Source organism: Gobius niger (genome assembly GCF_951799975.1).
Source record: "Gobius niger genome assembly, chromosome: 1".
NCBI classification, from domain to species: Eukaryota; Metazoa; Chordata; class Actinopteri; order Gobiiformes; family Gobiidae; genus Gobius; species Gobius niger.
This window is the reverse complement of record NC_136852.1, coordinates 73452131-73472830: the sequence shown is the minus strand read 5'-3', so window position 1 is coordinate 73472830 and position 20700 is coordinate 73452131. Positions and strand designations below refer to the sequence as shown.

Sequence of the window (20700 nt, the reverse complement as noted above, 5' to 3'; positions counted from 1 at the left end):
AATTTTTGTCAAATTTTTGTCACATTTTTGCTGAATTTTTATCACATTTTTGCTGAATTTTTGTCACATTTTTGTTGATTTTTTGTCGAATTTTTGTCACATTTTTGTCACATTTTGGTTGAATTTTTGTCACATTTTTGTCGAATTTTTGTCACTTTTTGTTAAGTTTTTATCACATTTTTGTTGAATTTTTGTCAAAAAATTTTTTTTCCAATTTTTATCACTTTTTGGTTGAATTTTTGTCACATTTTTGTTGAATTTTTGTCACAGTTTTGTTGAATTTTTGTCACATTTTCTTTTTAGTTTTTGTCACTTTTTCGTTGCGTTTACATCCTTGTTTTCTTCTCATTTTTTGTGGCTGTTTTGGTGCTTTTTCCCCAAGAAGCTTTTTGATAAGGGTAAAGCCAAACTGGAGAAAATGGGATCCGTTCAGGTGGGAGTTAAGAGGTTAACAAAGCTGGTTATCATTTAAATAAATAAATGACTGTCAAGCGCATTCAAGGGGAACCAAAAATACCAGATGCGTTGCGTTCTTTCCGGACTCATTTCCGGGACGGACCAAAACAAACGCTGTTAGCGGAAGCGGCTGCGGCTCGTTCCTTTGTGCTTCGTTACATTTGGGAAAGAAGACATGGATGTTGTCGGCAGGTCTCAGGACAGACTGAGCAGAGATGAGAAGCAGAAAAAGAAGAAGAAACGGTCACGATCTTCCTCCTCCTCCTCGTCATCTTCATCCTCCTCTTCATCCCGCGACAGGAGCACGAGACACAGCAAGTCCCAGGGTTCGTGACGGGATTTTTTTTTAAAAATTAAACACCACACATTTTAGTTTGGCCTAAAATGAGGTTAACATATTTGTGTCTATCAAATTTATATTTTAATTGTTTTTTTTAACCCCTTAACTCCCACCTGAACCGAGCACATTTTCTCCAGTTTGGCTTTACCCCAGTCCAACAGCTTCTGGAAAAAAGGTGTGAAAATAGCAACAGAACTAAGACGAAAACAATGATGAAAATGTGACAAAAAGTGAGAAAACATTGACAAATAAGTGACGAAAAATTGACCAAAAAATGACAAAAATTGGTGAAAAAATGCCAAAAATGTCACAAAAATTTGACCAAAAAATGACAAAAATTGATGAAAAAGTGCCAAAAATGTCACAAAAATTTGACAAAAAAATGACAAAAATTGATGAAAAAGTGCCAAAAATGTCACAAAAAATTGACAAAAAAATGTCACACAAAAAATAACAAAAATGTGACAAAAAGTGAAGAAATTTTTTTTTACAAAAAACTTAAAAAAAATGAGTTTAATACCCCAAAAAAATTGTGGAAAAAAAATCTGATGACGTGAGGAAAAGGATCCATTTAGATGAGTTTTGTAGGTCTTAGCTTTCAAATGAGGCGTTACACTGGCCAACAGGATTTGGGTAAAGCTGAACTGGAGAAAATGTTCTCAGTTTAGGCGGGAGTTAAGAGGTTAAAATAAATTAATAGATGTCTTTTGTAAATGTGTTATGGTATTCTTGTATTCTTTACTGATTATCAAGTGATATGCAGCTACAGATCCACTCATATCAAAAGTCATAACAGTTTAATCAATTTCTCACAGACAGAAAAGAACGGCGAAAGAAGCGGAAAAGGAGCTCCTCGTCGTCTTCCTCTTCCTCCTCCTCCAGCTCCTCTTCGTCCAGCGAGGAGGAGCGGAAGAAACGCAAACACCGCAAACACAAGAAGAACAGCAAGAAGAAGAAGAAGGAGAGAAAGAAGCTAAAGAAGGAGAAGAAGAAAGAAAAGAAAGCTAAAAAGAAGAAGAACAAGTCCTCTGGTGCGGTCAGTGCCCTGTCTGCTCAAGGTGGGCCCTTAGCTCTGGTCAAGGGCCCCCAGGCAGGACCCTCGCTTGTGGTGAAGGGCCCCCAGGCAGGACCCTCGCTTGTGGTCAGGGGACCCACGACTGGACCCTCGCCTCTGCTCAGGGGACCCACGACTGGACCCTCGCCTCTGCTCAGGGGCCCCGCGACTGGACCCTCGCCTCTGGAGGTGTGGCAGAGCGAAGACGCCGCGGAGGAGTTTGGGCCAGGTCAGAGGAACGTGGTGGAAATGTCAGAATCTGGAAATGTTAAAGGGATTTTTGACACAGGGCCTCATTTCCTAGTTAATTTCCTAATGTAATTCATGCAGTTGCAAGAGTTTCGTGGCGCTAGGCTAGTGCTAGGCTAGTGCATTTCTATGGTATCAGCTAGCCTGCATTAAAAACAGTGTGACCCGCTCCACAGAGCACCTGAGGCAAATCACTTATAACACCAACGTCAGGCCCGGGGGCCAAATCCGGCGCTCCGGCACAGAACCTGTGGCCCTCAAGATGATTTTGAGAAACACTATTACACAAATCACAGAGCACTTTTAACATTATTAGAGTTAAACGGGAGAAAATAAGGTAGAAATACTGTCAATGCACCCAATGAGGTCATATATTATGTACAAGACTGGCATTTGAAGGAAGTGCACTGGAAAAAGAATAATCGTTTTCAGGAAGAAATGACATAAATCTACTTGAATTAAGAGATTAAATCTAAGGTTTGAGTAGATTTGGTCTGGTCTGAGACGAGATAAAACCTCTAGTAGTCGTTATTCTCTTAATTCAGATAATTTTGTGTCATTTCAAGTGAAAAACAATTATTTGTCTGATTTTAAGTGGGTTTTATTCTTGTTCCATTGGCGCTACAGCATTTGTATCTTAGATTAGTTCAAACCGACTCAAATTCAACATAGAAGAACTTTAATTCAAGCAATTTTAAGTCATTTGTCTCATGATAGTAATTTTTCCAGTGTTGTGCTTTACTTTGGGCTAATAATCAGCGGCTTCGGCCCTCGGTCTGTTTACAATAAAGAAAATCGGCCTTGCCTACCCCTGCCCTTTGTCAAAAAACCTGAAATATCCCTTTAATGATGGTTCCCAAACGTTTCACACCAAGTACCACCTCATTTTATAGTTAAATACGATCAAATCAGAACTGAAATGGGTTTAAAACAAACTATGTCTAAACTATTGACTTTCACATAATATATTGACTATAATTTAAATATATATATATACCATGGTCTGGGTGAATACTTGATTTTGATTGGCTGGAGGGCTGGTGCTATTCTTTTTCCAGTCCCATAGCACCAGTCTATATCACACTACAATGATGACCAAACCTTCTGTTGGTCTGTAAATGCAGTAAATTAGAATAACTGCCTTGTATAAAATGTCTCTCTCAAAATGGCTGTAGTGAATGTCTTGAAATAGGCCTCTGTCTCTTTAAGAACCTCTGAGCCTTTAGACACGCCCCCTCCACACGCTGTCTGTGGCATCAGTGGGGAGGGGGTTCTGCTGAGGAGCAGTGGTTGGTTACTCGGCTGGTGACGAAAGCTCGGAGGCGTCTCCAGGAGGTGGGGGCGTTCCTAGGAGGACTCAGGCAAACCTATCCCTAAAATGGCCGCCATCAGAGTTTTTACAGATTACTCAAAAATACGTGAATGTGCCAAGGCAACACTTCAGGCATGTTTTTAATGAGGGAGTGACAGAATAACATGATGGAAAGCTTGAAAACGTCCATTTTGCATAATACCCCCCCCTTTAATAAATGATTTAAACCTAGTCCGGAAATGATTAGCTCACAGTTGCTCCGTTGAACAACAATGTAATTGACAATAATACATAGTTATATATGTTTCATCATTGCAGCGATGACGGATGAGCAGAAGGCGCGTCTCTCCACGAAGAGGCCTCTGACCAAAGAGGAGTACGAGGCCCGGCAGAGCGTCATCCGCCGCGTGCTGGACCCCGAGACCGGACGAACCAGGTGACCCTGAACGCACCACAAGCTTCTCCAATACGTATAATATTCTCTCACAGCAGGACGTTCTTCATCGTGTTTAATCACGTGTCTGACGGAGGTTTAGATACAGACGGCCTCGCGTCATAGAAGGGGGCGTGGCCTCGCCGAGGGGAAAATAGAATCTTTAGAGAAACACAATTTTTCACTCTTTTTAGCCATTTTCTGGTGGAATATGAACTTATTTATCACATAAAAATAAAGTGAGGTCTAAATTAAAATGCATCGTTACAGTTTTAATTAACATAACAGCTAATTATATTAATTGACCTCCCAACTCAGGTTCTTAACGGCGACCTGACGTCAATAAACGTCACTACACTTGAATACTGACGGCACCTGCCTGCTCACAACACACACACTCTCTACTCATACGGTTTTTCAATATCTATGAGAAAGTTCAAAGCATTTATTTTTTACTACAGTCTCTTTGATGAGACGTCTGCGTTAAACTAAACGCTAAGACGTCCAGCGTATTCTAAGTTGCATTAACCTCCCTACGCTGTTTCAGTGTCACACTGTAGGTGCCTTTCCGCCTCCACTTAAATCACAAGGACAAACTTACGACTTGAAACTAACTTTCGTTGTTCACAGTACAAATTTGGATTATTCTTTTACGCTCTAAGATATATCGTAGCATATACTCACTCAGTTTTCTTGGAGACCTCTCAGTGAAGAAAACCAGACCCTGGAATATCACTTTCTATACCTTATGGTGTGGATAAAGTATAAGAAGAGCGATACCCGACAAGGAACAAGGACCGGAAGCAGACTTAGTCTAAACAAATTTTAACTCGAAGCCAGGCGCTGCGTTTTGTGGATTTATTAAAGATATTACAAAAATGGAAAAAGTAAAACAAGAACACAGCGGTTACAGCCTGTCCGAGAAGGAAGGAAGAAGACCTCCTCTCGGTTTCAACACAACTTCTTATATACTCTCTGACTTTGTCGTCACAACCTCGTGTCTATCATTTAATCAAATTATACACGCGTCACATGTCGAAAACTCGTGATGAGCAGGCCTCATGCTAAAAACATAGGATGTCATTGTTATCTTGTCCTGCATTGATCATGTGCCTTTAGGCATGTGATGGGACTGTGAAAGAACCAATTATTTGGACAAAAAGGGCCTTGTTTTAAGTCACCTGCCTGGCACATGCTCAAGTCACGAGTTGCACACAGTTGTGCCATCAAAAGAAATGCAAAAATTAGATTCAAAGTCTTATATGAATAAGGTAAAATAAAAGTCTAACATTAGTAATCCATGCATATATGTGAATACTTTTTAGTATAACAACATTTTCATTACATTTCTTTCATTCTAAATCTACTTCTGTGTGCTTTGTATCAGTAACCATACACATCCCATATTTAAATTCAAATTTTAGTTAACTTTATTTAAATTTGAATTCACATGTTTAACACCCCCTCCTGGGATGTGTATAAAGACTCGTAGCACCACAGGTTTTAGCAAGAAAACATTACAAAAGCATTTTGCAAAAAATCAGCTATAGAGAAAACACAAAACTATCTAAATGTAGAATATATCAAACATTGAGGTAGAATAGCATCAGCAAACATGTACATGACAAGGCTCTAAACAAGAAACCATAGTGTTTCCAACGTATTAAAAATGACATTCAGTCTACCTCTATAACGTCAGAGATAGAGGAACGACGTAAATCCCGAAACAGCGTTAACGTTGTAGGCACTTCATCATTCCGAAAAACATGTATGACACGCCAATCGGTTGGTACTGCTTTGGAATCAGATCGAAGGCGAAACTGCTGTCCAATACAAGTATACCAGCCCGGGAGATCAGGGCATTGGCGTGAGGTAAAGTGAAGGACCAATTCCGAATGTTTCAGCCACATATCTTTTACTTTTGGGGGCATACGTGTAATTACTCCCAGGTAGGAAGGCAACAAGGACGGGAGGTAACCATTTTGCACATAACACATTTTCTCCCACAAACAAGGGTGTCTTAGCAAACTGCACAAATCAAAAGGCTCACGGGTAATGGATGAGAAAGTCAGTAGCCCATCTTCAGGTGCATTCCTCCGGATAGGTGCCATTACCACGTGAGGTATTGACGTTGGCACAAATAGAGGAGAGAAAGCCGAAGCAGGCACCACTTCTCGCTGAGTACTCACATCCCCGTCCGAACAAACGGGGCCCCTTCTCACAGGCAAGACCTCCGCCAATGGAGGTGCAGGACGAGTCTCATCCGGTGTAGTAGGCCTGGGATAATCCGGCGACGTTGGAGAATAACTTGAAGACCCTGTAGAGTAATCCACAGTGTCATCCAGCATCTCTTGACTGTCGTCCGGCATCTCCTGACCGTCGTCAGGCATCTCCTGACCGTCGTCAGGCATCTCCTGACCGTCGTCCGGGGTAGAAGTATTCCCTCGCGATCCGGAGGCAGTTGTAGTTGGGTCTCTCGGGTCACCGGCGTGAAGTCTCAGCAGTTGTTCCACCCCAGAGTAGTAGGCCACGATGTCCTGCTGCGAGGCCTCAGTTGTGGCTGGCGGTGATCCTCTTGAAGGAAATCCCCCAGGGGAGGAGAGTGAGGAACCGGCGCCAAGTTCATCCTCAGCAGAGTGCATTCCCCCAGTGGCATATCCAGCATTGTGGTCTCCCAATGTTGGAGGCACCAGAGGATACGTACTGTCCGGTAGCCAATCAGTGTTTACAATCAGATTGTTGCCCCCTGTCGGAGGGTATGGGAATCGAGGCAGTAGTCTCAACACTTCCCACTCTCCACGCATATTAACATAATCATTAAGGCTAAAAAACAATTTTGGTTCAGTGTCACTCACAGAAGCATTTTGTCCATCAAAAATAATGCGCGCGTACGTACTGGGTTGTACGTACATGAATACGTTTGGAGCTAAATATGTGAGTCCAGTCGCAGCCCGAGTATTGTCCGCGAAAGCCATGTTAGCTGTGAGGGACAGGCAGAGAAACGAAAGTCATTTATTTGAGAAGATCCTTTGATCTACAGGGATCCAGGAAGGGGCGGGGGATAAAGGCATTATCAACGGTGTCGTCCCGCTACCAGAGTTAGTGACAATGCCTCCTTTTCCTGTAACTTCTACTTCACATTTCTCCTGATATTTAGGATCACACATATCTCTCAAAACATTTTCTATTTCTATACTCGATTTCAACTCTAAATCAGTTGAGTTAGCATAAACAAATGGTTTCTGTGGTATAGTCCTGAGAGTACACTGATGGAGCTCAACATTATCAAAGCTATCGTCTTCCATAGGCCTGGGGGCTGAGGCTCCTTCCTCTTCAGATGCATCCCCCCATAGTGTCCTAAGACTTCCCCCCCTCTGCCATTTCTGGAGTTTTCGACCCCGGTCCTTGTACAAATAGTCCGGATTCTATTTCCCAAGCCTAACCAACGCTCGTTACCCTTCTGCGGGCGTACGAGCTGGGTATCGTTCCGACTGTACTGCGGAACACAGACGTTATTTTAAGTCAGAGTTGACAAACCCTCCGACTGTGCGCGTGTCTGAAGGACGCACGTGAGTCCAGCTTTCACGGAGGAGGGGCTCGCTACTTGCCTCTAGCTACGGCTTAAGTACATACAGTCTGCAGATGAGCATAATCCACAACAAAGATCATCTTATCCTCGCTATCTCAATTTCCCAAACACCTTTTTACCAACTAATGCTTCTGATAAAAAGCCCCGTTTTTCCATTGAAAAACAACTATAACGTGATGGCCACTACCATCACGTATTTAAGACAAAACTAATCAACAATTTTACGCCTGCGTAAATCAATTAGTCGAGCCCCACGTTGGGCGCCATAAAATGCATCGTTACAGTCTTAATTAACATAACAGCTAATTATATTAATTGACCTCCCAACTCAGGTTCTTTACGGCGACCTGACGTCAATAAACGTCACTACACTTGAATACTGACGGCACCTGCCTGCTCACAACACACACACTCTCTACTCATACGGTTTTTCAGTATCTATGAGAAAGTTCAAAGCATTTATTTTTTACTACAGTCTCTTTGATGAGACGTCTGCGTTAAACTAAACGCTAAGACGTCCAGCGTATTCTAAGTTGCATTAACCTCCCTACGCTGTTTCAGTGTCACACTGTAGGTGCCTTTCCGCCTCCACTTAAATCACAAGGACAAACTTACGACTTGAAACTAACTTTCGTTGTTCACAGTACAAATTTGGATTATTCTTTTACGCTCTAAGATATATCGTAGCATATACTCACTCAGTTTTCTTGGAGACCTCTCAGTGAAGAAAACCAGACCCTGGAATATCACTTTCTATACCTTATGGTGTGGATAAAGTATAAGAAGAGCGATACCCGACAAGGAACAAGGACCGGAAGCAGACTTAGTCTAAACAAATTTTAACTCGAAGCCAGGCGCTGCGTTTTGTGGATTTATTAAAGATATTACAAAAATGGAAAAAGTAAAACAAGAACACAGCGGTTACAGCCTGTCCGAGAAGGAAGGAAGAAGACCTCCTCTCGGTTTCAACACAACTTCTTATATACTCTCTGACTTTGTCGTCACAACCTCGTGTTATCATTTAATCAAATTATACACGCGTCACATGTCGAAAACTCGTGATGAGCAGGCCTCATGCTAAAAACATAGGATGTCATTGTTATCTTGTCCTGCATTGATCATGTGCCTTTAGGCATGTGATGGGACTGTGAAAGAACCAATTATTTGGACAAAAAGGGCCTTGTTTTAAGTCACCTGCCTGGCACATGCTCAAGTCACGAGTTGCACACAGTTGTGCCATCAAAAGAAATGCAAAAATTAGATTCAAAGTCTTATATGAATAAGGTAAAATAAAAGTCTAACATTAGTAATCCATGCATATATGTGAATACTTTTTAGTATAACAACATTTTCATTACATTTCTTTCATTCTAAATCTACTTCTGTGTGCTTTGTATCAGTAACCATACACATCCCATATTTAAATTCAAATTTTAGTTAACTTTATTTAAATTTGAATTCACATGTTTAACAAAATCAGGTTCATATAGATGTTTATTCACAGCACAGATTGTTCTGTAGAAGTGAAAAAACGGCAGTCGTAGCAAGCGCTAGCTAACGTTAATATAAGAACAATGTTTTTTTACATTTACACAACTTTTTTTTTTTGTGATTACTCTCTTATACATTAACCCCTTAACTCCCGCCTGAACCGAGTACATTTTCTCCAGTTTGGCTTTACCCCAATCCAAAAGCTTCTGGAAAAAATGTGAGAAAATAGCAACAAAACTGCGACGAAAACAATGATGGAAATGTGACAAAAAAGTGAGAAAAGTTTGACAAAAAAGTGACGAAAAATTAACAAAAATGTGACAAAAATTGGATAAAAAAAATTGATGAAAAATGACAAAAAATGACACAAAAAAGTGATAGAAAATTGACAAAATGTTGACGAAAAAATGACAAAAATGTGACAAAAAATTACAAAAAAATGAGTTACAAAAATGAGTTGAATACCCAACAAAAAAATGATGGAAGAAAAATCTGATGACGTGAGGAAAAAGATCCTCTCGGTTCAGGCGGGAGTTAAGAGGTTAAGAAGGAAGGCTCTGATAACAAAAAAAACTATCAGTATTTGCTCAAAATACAATATATTTGTAACTGAATAATTGTATTGTACAATTCTGTTACCCCTGGCATACTCTGTACTCTGTATATTCATATACTTTTCAATATGAGCGATCGCGATGTCGTCACATCCGTTAGCCGTTGTAGGCATTTTACATTTTCATATTTGATAAACTGTTATGGCAATCTTTGAAGGTAATTTGCCATACTAAGCAGCCTGGGCTGTAGCCTTAGCTTGATGTGTGCTTTTTGGTAAAACAAAAATAAATGGAATGTCCAGACTTACAGGATACTGAAGAGGTTTGGCTTTAATATATTTTAGTCCAAGTTCCACTAGTACACTTCTTGACAGAGATCCATGGTTCCACAGTTTTCCACAGGTTTCCACAGTACATAGCACAGTCAAAAAACTGTTGGGCCTAAAACCCAGGCCAGCTTCCACACCACTAAGGGTTCCCCCACCTGTCCATTTAATGTACTGCATGGCACCTGGCCCCACCCAAACACACAAAACATAAATATAGCTGATGCCTTTAAAACAAAACAACTTAGGAATATCATATTTTAGCAATTTTAAAAGGAAACTAAAACGGCCTTCACAAACCCGGCCCCTAATTATAAGGTAAACTTATAATTACCATAAACAACATAAATACATTACATTTCTGAATGTCCTTCATAGCAGTTCTGGTACTGCGTCATTTTAGTTCATGTCTGCGACCTCATTATAAGGCACAGTTTATCCACTGGTCTTTCAAGTGTACTTGTTTTTGTCTTCACCAGTACTCGTCGGACTAGTCCTTTGTCATCTGTAATTGCTTTTAGTATTCTTCCAAGCAACCAGGAATTTCTTGGTGCGTTTTCATCTAGAATGAGCACAATGTCATCTGTAACAAGATTTTGTCTTGTTTTGATCCATTTTTGTCGCTGTTGAAGGCTCGGCAGGTACTCTCTTACCCACCGCTTCCAAAAGAGGTCTGCCATGTATTGGGTTTGCTTCCATCTACGCCGTGAGTAGGAATCATTGATGCTGAACAGACCTGGAGGCAGTAATGGTTGTTTCTTTAATAGCAGCAGGTGGTTCGGCGTGAGGGGCTCCAAGTCATTTGGATCATCAGAAGGTGTGGTTATTGGTCTGTCATTAATTACAGCTTCAACTTCACAGAAGAGTGTCTGCAGACATTCGTCATCCATAGTTTGTTGTTGAAGGACAGACTTGAGGATTTTTTTTACCAGCTTTACTTGGCTTTCCCATATGCCACCAAAATGTGCTCCAGCAGGAGGGTTAAAGATCCACTGAATCCCTCTGTTTGACAGCATATTTTGTATTTTTTCTTTATCCATTTTACGTAGCGATTCACGTAGCTCTCTTTCAGCTCCCACCATGTTTGTGCCATTATCAGATCGGATAAGCTCCACTTGCCCCCTTCTGCACATGAAACGTCTGAGTCCGTTTATGCATGAATCAGTGTCCATTGAATGAGCAACTTCAATGTGCAGAGCTCGGGTTGTCAAACATGTAAACAACATGCCGTACCTTTTGACGAGGCTTCTTCCTCTTTTTACTTCATACGGTCCAAAGTAATCAAGTCCCACGCTTGTAAAAGGTGGTTTGTCAGGGAGCAGTCTTTCCAATGGAAGATCAGACATTTTTTGCTCTTGGACTTTGGCATGATGTTTTCTGCATGTAACACAATGAGACAGGAGCTTTCTGATTGCTGAGTTTGCAGCAGGAACCCAGTAGCGCTGACGAAGGCGAGAGAGCATGTAATTACGCCCAGAGTGTCCTGTTTTTTCATGTATGTTCCGTAGTAATAGTGATGTAACATGGTGGCGTTTTGGAAGTATAACAGGATGCTTTTCTTCCTCTGGCATTGCAGATCGACCAAGATGCCCGCCTACCCTTAGAACATTGTCCCGCAGAACAGGGTCAAGCTTGTAAATTGAGCTTTTTCTTGACACCTCTGTGTTACCACTTTGCAAAGTAAGGATTTCTTCTTTGAAAGTAGAGAGCTGACTGTAGCGAATAATCTCTTTTTCTGCTCTTTTTAGCTCATCCACAGTTAGAGGCTTGCATAGTTTTCCACCACGTTTCTTTTGAGCTTTAGCTCTGGTTTGTCTTGGAGCAGAGTCTTTTTTCTTCTCGAGCAAATAGTCTTTAACTCTGAGAATCCAAGCAACAGCTCTTCTGAGACGTGTCCAACTTGAATAATGACTGATAAGCTTCTCCACAGAACAGACGTGTATGGATGCCTGTATGGCATTAATTTTCACCTTTCGGACTTCAGTGTCTTCTTCAGAGAGCTTATAGCATTTATCAATGTCCTTCTTTTCATTTACGCCCTTCAGAAATGAAGGACCTTCAAACCAGGTGGGGCTGTTCAGGAATTGCTTTACTGTTAGCCCACGTGATGCAAAATCAGCTGGATTCCTTTTTGTGTCAACATGATTCCACTGACTCACATTTGTTGCATCTTTGATTGTAGCAATTCTGTTAGAAACAAATGTCTTCAATCTCAGTTCATCATTCGCAATATATTTTAACACTGCTGTGCTGTCTGTCCAGAAGGCAGAGGGTAGAAGTTTGAGTGTAAGCTCTCTTCTCAATGTTTTGTCCATATTGACAGCCAGTACAGCTGCTGTTACTTCCATGCGTGGGATAGTGGTTGATTTGAGCGGCGCGACCCTGGACTTCCCCATCATGAATGCACAGTGAACATGTCCCTTTTCATTTGTTAATTTCAAGTAGGACACAGATCCATATCCACTTTCACTGGCATCTGAAAAGTGGTTGAGCTGAGCAGATGTGATCTGTCCAAAGTTTTCAGGTTTTATACATCTTGGTATTTTAAAGTTGCATAGTTCAGACAACTGACTCAGCCAATCAGACCACACATGTGCAAGGTGTGGTGGTATGTCTTCATCCCAGGATAGTTTATCTTTGGATAACCTTTGCAAAATGTTCTTAGCAGGGAGGACTACTGGAGAAAGGAAGCCCAGAGGGTCGTATATTGAGCTCACGATTGACAGGACTCCTCTTCTTGTATCTGGTTTTTGTTTTATACTGACACTGAATGTGAATGTGTCTGAATTTTCACACCAGAGTACCCCTAGAGCTCTTTCGACTGGAAGTGCATCTTTAGTGAGATCGAGAGTCCTTATTTCTTTGGCTCTTTCAAGTTCAGGGATAGTTTGTAGTAGAGCACGACTGTTACTAGTCCATTTGTTGAGAGTAAATCCTCCTGATGCACATAGTTTAGTGAGATTTTATCTGAGTGAGATTGCATCATTCTCACTTTTTACTGATTTCAAGCAGTCGTCCACATAAAAATTTCTCATCACTGTGCCCACAATTTCGGGTGATGAATTTGTCTTATTATCTTCTGCAGTTTTTCGAAGGGCAAAATTGGCGCAACTGGCAGATGAAGTGGCCCCAAAGAGGTGAACAACCATTTTGTATTCTGTGAGTGGCTGTGAGAGGTCCCCTTCTGGCCACCACAGGAATCGCAATAAGTCAGTGTCTTCTTCAGGAACCCTGACTTGATGGTACATTGCTTCAATGTCTGCCATTACTGCCACATTTTCCTCTCTAAAACGAGTGAGTACTCCAACAACCGAGTTAGTGAGGTCCGGACCTTGCATAAGTTCTTTGTTGAGAGATACACCCTGAAAGCTAGCACCACAATCAAATACAACACGAAGTTTTTTCTTTTGCGGATGATATACGCCATGGTGTGGTATATACCAAAGCTTTCCATCTTCTCTGCGTAGCTGTGACTCTTGAACTTTAACAGCATATCCTTTTTTCACCATATCTCCCATGTACTCTGTGTACTCTTTGTGAAATTGACTGTTTTTGCTTAGCTTTTTCTTTAACGTTAGGGCACGTTGAACTGCCGTCTCTCTGTTGTTTGGCATGTTCAAGTCCTTTTCTCTAATTGGCAGTTTGATGTAATAATGTCCATTTTTATGGTGAGCAGAACTTGAAACAGAATGTAAAAACTTCCCATCTTCTGTGGACATTTCAGTTTTTTCATCATAGTCATGTTCAGGAAAGTCTGCCTTATATTGTTGCATCAACATGTTTTCAACATTGGTTAGAGATATTCTGTTGGACATTATCATTTCCTTGTCATCATGATCTCTTATAGGCCCATTCACAATCCAACCCAACATTGTTTTTATAGCATATGGGCCATCATCTTTACTGTTTACCACTTTCCATGGTTCAAAAGCTTCATACACATCGTTACCAATGAGCAGTCCAATTTCCGCATCAATTTGTGGCAAAGTAACTTCTTTGAGGTACTGCCATTTCTCAATGTCTCTTTTGCAGGGTATGTTCTCCCTTTCAACAGGTATGCTTTCTTGTATGTACAGCTTGGGAATAGTGATGTATTTGTTCTCATTAATCCCACTGACTTCCAAATTCTTTATGACACTGCATTCAGTTTGTAATGTTGAGTTAATAGTTTTCAACACAATCATTCCCTTTGTCTTTTGTCCACAAAGGTGTAACTGCTCTGCCAGAGCTTCAGTGCAAAAAGATGCAGAGCTTCCTGAGTCCAAAAATGCATATGTTTGTATTGTTTTGTTCCCTTTTAGTGATTTAACATTGACAGGAAGTATTGAAAGGACACAGTTGTCCCCGGCCCCATCAGAGACAGTTGCAACTTGATTTGCGTTTATCAAAGCCTGAGAGGACCTTTGTTCTGTACCTTTGAGGTCTGTTTGGCAGCCTGCATTCACTTGTTTTCCACCTTTATGTATGTGTAACAGTTTTGGATGCTCCATAGAACACACTGAGCATCTTAGTTTCTTTTTGCAATCTTTTGCCATATGTCCCTGTATTAGGCAACTAAAACAGAGTCCCACCTTTTTCATAAAGTCCAACTTAGTTTGATGCAATTCCCCTCCAAACCTGTAACAGTCTAGTAGGGCATGTCCTTTTTTGCAAAACAAACATGGCTTAGTTAGAGCTACATCTTGAGATTGTGGAACAGGGTGGTTTGTTTGAGTCTGTGGGGAGGTCAAAGTTGTGGCAAAGCTACTTGCATTTGATTTTTCCTTTTTTGACAAATGCTCAGAAAGGACTGGTCTTTTCTCTTGTTTTCCAGCTGGAGTAACTTGTAAGTGTCCAAATACGGGGTCATTCACTATTTTTGCCTCACGTATGATATATGAGACCAGATCCACAAACTTCACCCGCCTTTTGTGTTTTTCTGTTATCTCGTATGCACATGTTCTCCACTTATCTCTTGTCCTGTATGGAAGCTTGGATATAACTGCCCTCATATTGGTTGGGCTATCAAGCTCGTCCATATAGTCCACATCTTGCATTGTGTTCTGGCAAGAAACCAGGAATAATGAGAAACTGTTTAGCGCTTTTGCATCCTCAGCTTTGATATTTGGCCAGTTGTAAAGTTTTTCCAATAAACCAGTGGCAATTGTTAAAGGATGTCCATAATGTTCTTCCAATAGAGACATTGCATGTACATAACCAACGCGTTCAGGCATGTGTTGGCAACTCTTCACTAAAGTTTGTGGTTCTCCCCTTGTGTATTGCTCTAAAAAGTGCAGTTTATCAGTGTTGTTGTTTGTTTTTGAATCAACAACAAGTCTGAATGCCTTAATAAAAGATCTAAAACTGAGCGGGTCACCTGTAAACACAGGTATATCACGTCTGGGGAGTTGTGTTGTTTGTTGTTGTGTTACCAGAGTTTTAGATATTTTGGTTTGTTCTCTCATAATGTTCACAAGCTCTCTTTTGTAGTCAACATCCTCATTGATCAACCTAGAGGTTGTTGTGGGATAAGGCGTTTTGGGCCTGGCACCAGTAGCTTGGATTACTGGCTGAGGCCTGTATTTTGGTGCAGGTGGAGGTGCTGCAGCATTGTCCTCATAGTTTGTTACTGACACCACACTTGCATTTGATTCCAGGTCATCAAAAACATCTTCTGTATCTGCATATGCATACCCCTCGTACACTTTAAGTTTTGCATCTGACATTGCAAGAGCTGTTTGAATCTGAAGTTCCTCCTTTTCTATAGCAAGAGCGGCCTCCTTTAATGCAATTGTTTTCTTATGTTGTATAGCAGCTGCTTGTGCTGCCAAAGCTGCCCTCTTTACCTCCTCTTTTAGTCGTATTGAGGAAGATGTTGAGCAGATGGAGCGCCTGCTTTTGAAGGAAAGTGAGACTGATGGGGCTGTAGGGCGTGGCTCCTTGGATGCCAGCACCAAAGGTAACCCTTCATTGTCCTTGAGCAATACATTCTTTTGTTCCTGGAGAATTAACTCAGTTTGTTGGGGTGCAAGTATAGGTTTGGTGTCTGAAATTATTTCTTTAGTGATAATTTCCTTTTGTTCCATTTGGTTTTGTTCCACATTTTCATTCTTTTCATCCACAGGTTTATTTGACAGAAGCCACGAATGCATTTGCTTCTTGAATTCCACAAGATCTTGAAGTTTTGGTAGAAACCAACTTTCCTGGTCCACTGAGTGTTCATCTTTGTTTAAGTATTTTAGAACAGACAAGTTTATTTGTTTGAACACCACAAGATGTGCTTCAAAGTCTTTAAATCTTTCTTGTATTTCATCATAAGGTGGATCATCGTTCAACAGTTCGTCTGTAACTCTTAATTTTGCTTGCAATTGTTTATACTTGCTTCTCCTTCCATTGATGTAGTAGGTCAACTTTGCCTCGATTGCCTTGTCAGTGAGCTTTGGCTCCCTCTTGTGGACATATCCCGCCACATCCACTTCTGAAGTTGTACCAGCCATTTAACATTTGGGTTAATCCAACAGTCAGAATAATCCAGAATCCAGAGGTGCATCCACACAGCAGAACTCAACGTTGATGGATGGACAGACACTTCTGTGTTCAAAAGAAATGGGATTTAGTCCGATGGTATACCAAGTGCCTCAAACACAGTGGTTGGAAACAAATAGTCCATGACGAAAGCAATCCACAACATCGTTCATAAATGTTCCAGTGGGTACATGGTAATCCTTGAACGTGCAACAGTTTTTTGACCAATTGTTATGGCAATCTTTGAAGGTAATTTGCCATACTAAGCAGCCTGGGCTGTAGCCTTAGCTTGACGTGTGCTTTTTGGTAAAACAAAAATAAATGGAATGTCCAGACTTACAGGATACTGAAGAGGTTTGGCTTTAATATATTTTAGTCCAAGTTCCACTAGTACACTTCTTGACAGAGATCCATAGTTCCACAGTTTTCCACAGGTTTCCACAGCACATAGCACAGTCAAAAAACTGTTGGGCCTAAAACCCAGGCCAGCTTCCACACCACTAAGGGTTCCCCCACCTGTCCATTTAATGTACTGCATGGCACCTGGCCCCACCCAAACACACAAAACATAAATATAGCTGATGCCTTTAAAACAAAACAACTTAGGAATATCATATTTTAGCAATTTTAAAAGGAAACTAAAACGGCCTTCACATAAACATTTTATTAAAATCCTATAATCAGCAAAAACAATGTCCATAAACAGGGCATTGCTTCTCTTGCGCTGTAACAGATCTATCATTTTATAAAACCGAGTTAGAGGCCTGTCTGCATCAGCTGAGCCGACCATTCACCAAAACATTGCGGAAGTAAACAATAGCAGCGATCGCTCCTATGCAATAAAAAAAAAAAATTAGTATAAGCACAATGCTAACATGTAGCATCGTGTTAGCATTCTCCGTTTTTTATGTATTTATGGGCAGTTGAACCTCTTTGCTCCTCTCCATGTCTTTGTATCTTTATTTAGTAGAAAACTATATTCATAATTCAGCGTTAAAGTAGTTTTTGAATAATTAGAGAAAGTTTAGATTTTTTTCTAAATTGTTTTCCTCCTTAACTGTTTTCAAACATTACCATATATGGGCGATTCCAGAGATGCCGTCTGTATCTTTGTTTTTTTTAATGACAGGAGAGGTTTAGTCTCAAGTTTACTAGATCCATTTGAACAGTTCTGTTTCACTAATAACCTCTGTTTTTGCCTCGTGTTTCCAGGCTGGTGAGAGGAGAGGGGGAAATCATTGAAGAAATTGTGAGTCGGGATCGACACAAAGATATCAACAAGGTATGAAGTGTAACGACGTCAACGCACTGGACAAAAAGGCAAACACGGCCTCAAACTTCACCGTTTTGAGTTGACACCACTGATGCACTGAGCTCTGTTTTACCTCTGCACAAATTCTATTGGGGAAAAACTCTGCGCAGTCGCTGCTAAGCATTAAAGGGGCTAGATGCAAGTTGGCTATTTATACTCACTACTGCCACCTCAGGTCTTATGCGTAACTGCAGCTTCTATATTAAGCTCGTGCATGACGGCACTTCAGACCAGTGTTAATTTTGACAACATATTTTCTTTTAGTTTTAGTTTTAGTCTTTTGACGAAAATTTATTTTGATTTTAGTCTAGTTTTAGTCGACTAAAATTGCAAGTAAATTTAGTCGACTAACTTTAAGACTAACTTAGTGGACTTTGCATTGATAATATTCATTATAATCATATTTAATGTTGTTCCTCTGCTTCATGGAGCTGCTCCACATGAACAAAGCTCAGAGCTGATCCTTTAACAGAATTTACATGATCTGAGGCTCTTTCAGACGCTCAACAGAAGTTTGGATGATTTTAGTCTGTCCTTTTCATTTTTATTTAGTCTCATTTTAGTCGACGAAAATATCTGGACATTTTAGTCATAGTTTTAGTCTCATGAAAAACTTTTAATTTAGTTTAGTCCAATTTTAGTCACAAAAATATCACTTTGACTAAAATTAAGACTAAATATTTTAGTCGACGAAATTAACACTGCCTCAGACCAGAAGTAACACCTTTCTGAGTGACAGTGAACAGGTCTGAGCTCATTCTACACATTAGGACATGGAGGAACATGTAGGGGAGGAACATACAGAATTTTAACATTTTTAAACTCCGTATAGTCCCTTTAGGATAAAAACGGTTTCCTGATTCTTTGTTTGTGCTTTAGTGACAGTGGAATAGTTCAACCTACATTTCTCTCCCTCTCCTGGATGTTATTTTAATACGTGTGGGTTTGAGTGCAGTACCTTCTGTCCAGCGATCATGTCACGATCAAATCCCACAAAAACATGTTGTGCTTTGTTAAGGCGAGACACTGCAGGTGAATACGGAAAAAATGTATATTTACAGATATCAATTTGAAGCTTTTGCTGTAGATTAACTGGCATAAATGTGAGAAAAAAGAACAAGGTGTTGTTTGCCTAAAAATGCCCCAAATTTCCCATCTTTTCGGCGACGAAACCTGAATAATGGACAGAGCTACATTCAAATTTATGGTTTCATTTTATTGATGAATGAGTTACCAAGACTTTTTCAGAGGGGATTTTGGATTTCTTGTTTAGTTTTAAAATAAGCTGTTTTTTAGTGGGAAAATGTGTAAAAATTTAATGTTCGCCTTATTTTTTGACATTCAAAACTCAATAAACGGGGCTTAAGGGATTAAATAATAAAAAATCCCTCTGAAAAAATCTTCCAAATATTGTTCAGTCCAAGGTTGACTCGTGTCTTTTCGAACTGTCAAAATGCACATTTCTAGTCTTACTTTTTTATGCTAATTTCTCTGTCATTTATGGGCCAATTCACATGAAACAAAAACTGTCACAAGGGTCAAAATCCTCTCTCATATGAATCTAATTACTCCCTTATTAAACGTGTCCAAAAGTGGAGACAATATTCAAAAACATGTGTATGATGTTGGTAGAACGGACTTTCAGCCATAAGAACAACATGGCAGGTTTATGAATCCAATCACTGTCAAACAATGATTATAAATGTATCATAATAATATAATAATAAAGATTATATTATTATTTTAATTTAGTTTCTCTCCCATTGAGTTGTATCGGCCGCTCCACCTGAAATGGAATTCTCCAACACATTGCAATAAAAACATGACTATAAAGTAGGGCTGAAACAACTAATCGATTAATCGACAACTAATCGATTATTGAAATAGTTGTCAACTATTTTAGTAATCGATTAATCGTTTTCTAGTAAACACAGACTTAAAAAGAGCAAAAATTACATGAACATTTTTTATTTTTGATGGAAACCTACTTTGTTTTTCAACTTAGGGTCTGTAGAGTTTTGTACATTAATAATTTCATAGATATCTGTCTGTGTCTCATCCAATTAATAAAGCAGAACTGGCACTACAAAAACACTTTACAACACAATTTAAGTTTACTCCATCAACATGTCCTCAAGAGATGCCACTTTAGCTTTATGTGATTCAAAATTAATGAAAAAATACAATTTTCATACACCATTCACAGCCAAGCGATTAATCGATTAATCGTAAAAATAATCAGTAGATTAATCGATTGCCAAAATAATCGTTAGTTGCAGCCCTACTATAAAGATAACTATAATTTGCTGCATTAATAAGGGAAGGCCTGAATCACTGCAAAACGATCTTTCCAAATTAGGAGCTAAAACTTTTTTTTTTTTGTCTTACAGCAAGCCACCACAGGAGACGGAAACGCCTTCCAGAGAAGACTCGGCATGAACCGCTAGAGGAGCATCGCCGTGAGCGCAAACTGGACGTGGTCTTCATCGCACAGACGGACTCTGGATTTAAGTTTTGTGAAATAAGCTCCAGATGATGATATTCAAATATTCAAAAGTCCTGCGTAACTTCTATAAAACCTCATAAAAACTCCAGATACATGTTAGAGAATGGTTCTCTTCGCCAACGCTGACCGTCTGTGTGAGTGACCACAGATGTTTCCTCAGGTCCTCAGACTCATACTGTGTTATAAATATACTGTATGAGAAGTCTGGTGGGGAAAGTGCTTATGCAGGAGTTTGTATATAGAACAGATACAAGCGAGGAAAGAACATGCCCTTGTGGAGAGCCGTTGTTTTTTATACATGCGTTTCCAATGACATCACGCATAGTTCTGGCGGCCATTTTGAACACCAAAGTACATCCAGTACAACAACATGTAACGATCTCTCTACTCGGAGTGAAAATGAAAGATGACTGACTGACAGCAGCATTTTTATGACTCGTGATCATCGCTCATGAAGAGACGCACGTTTATATGAAGAAACCAGCAAACGTGGCTCAGACGTGGAGCTACAGCAGGATTTACTAAAGATCTGCTTCACTCTGAACAGAAAACCTTTCTCTGTGATTTTTACAGT

At 40.1% G+C, this 20700-nt stretch overlaps 1 protein-coding gene across 1 annotated transcript; it reads left to right on the top strand.

Moving 5' to 3' along the window:
* Window positions 1–558: 558 nt before the first annotated feature.
* arl6ip4 (ADP-ribosylation factor-like 6 interacting protein 4) lies at window positions 559–20171 on the top strand. The gene is made up of 5 exons (XM_079552965.1): window positions 559–782; window positions 1612–2079; window positions 3730–3847; window positions 17521–17590; window positions 20011–20171. The coding sequence occupies exons 1-5, from the start codon at window positions 632–634 to the stop codon at window positions 20065–20067; spliced, it is 864 nt and encodes a 287-aa protein (XP_079409091.1). The 5' UTR covers window positions 559–631; the 3' UTR covers window positions 20068–20171.
* The last annotated feature ends 529 nt before the right edge of the window (window positions 20172–20700 follow it).

Bases quoted from the DNA above. Each gene is read 5' to 3' on its own strand.
- arl6ip4 (XM_079552965.1), top strand. From the start codon at position 632: ATGGATGTTGTCGGCAGGTCTCAGGACAGACTGAGCAGAGATGAGAAG. The intron at 783-1,611 runs GTTCGTGACGGG...AATTTCTCACAG, and splicing joins GAGACACAGCAAGTCCCAGG to ACAGAAAAGAACGGCGAAAG. The intron at 2,080-3,729 runs GTCAGAGGAACG...TCATCATTGCAG, and splicing joins CGCGGAGGAGTTTGGGCCAG to CGATGACGGATGAGCAGAAG.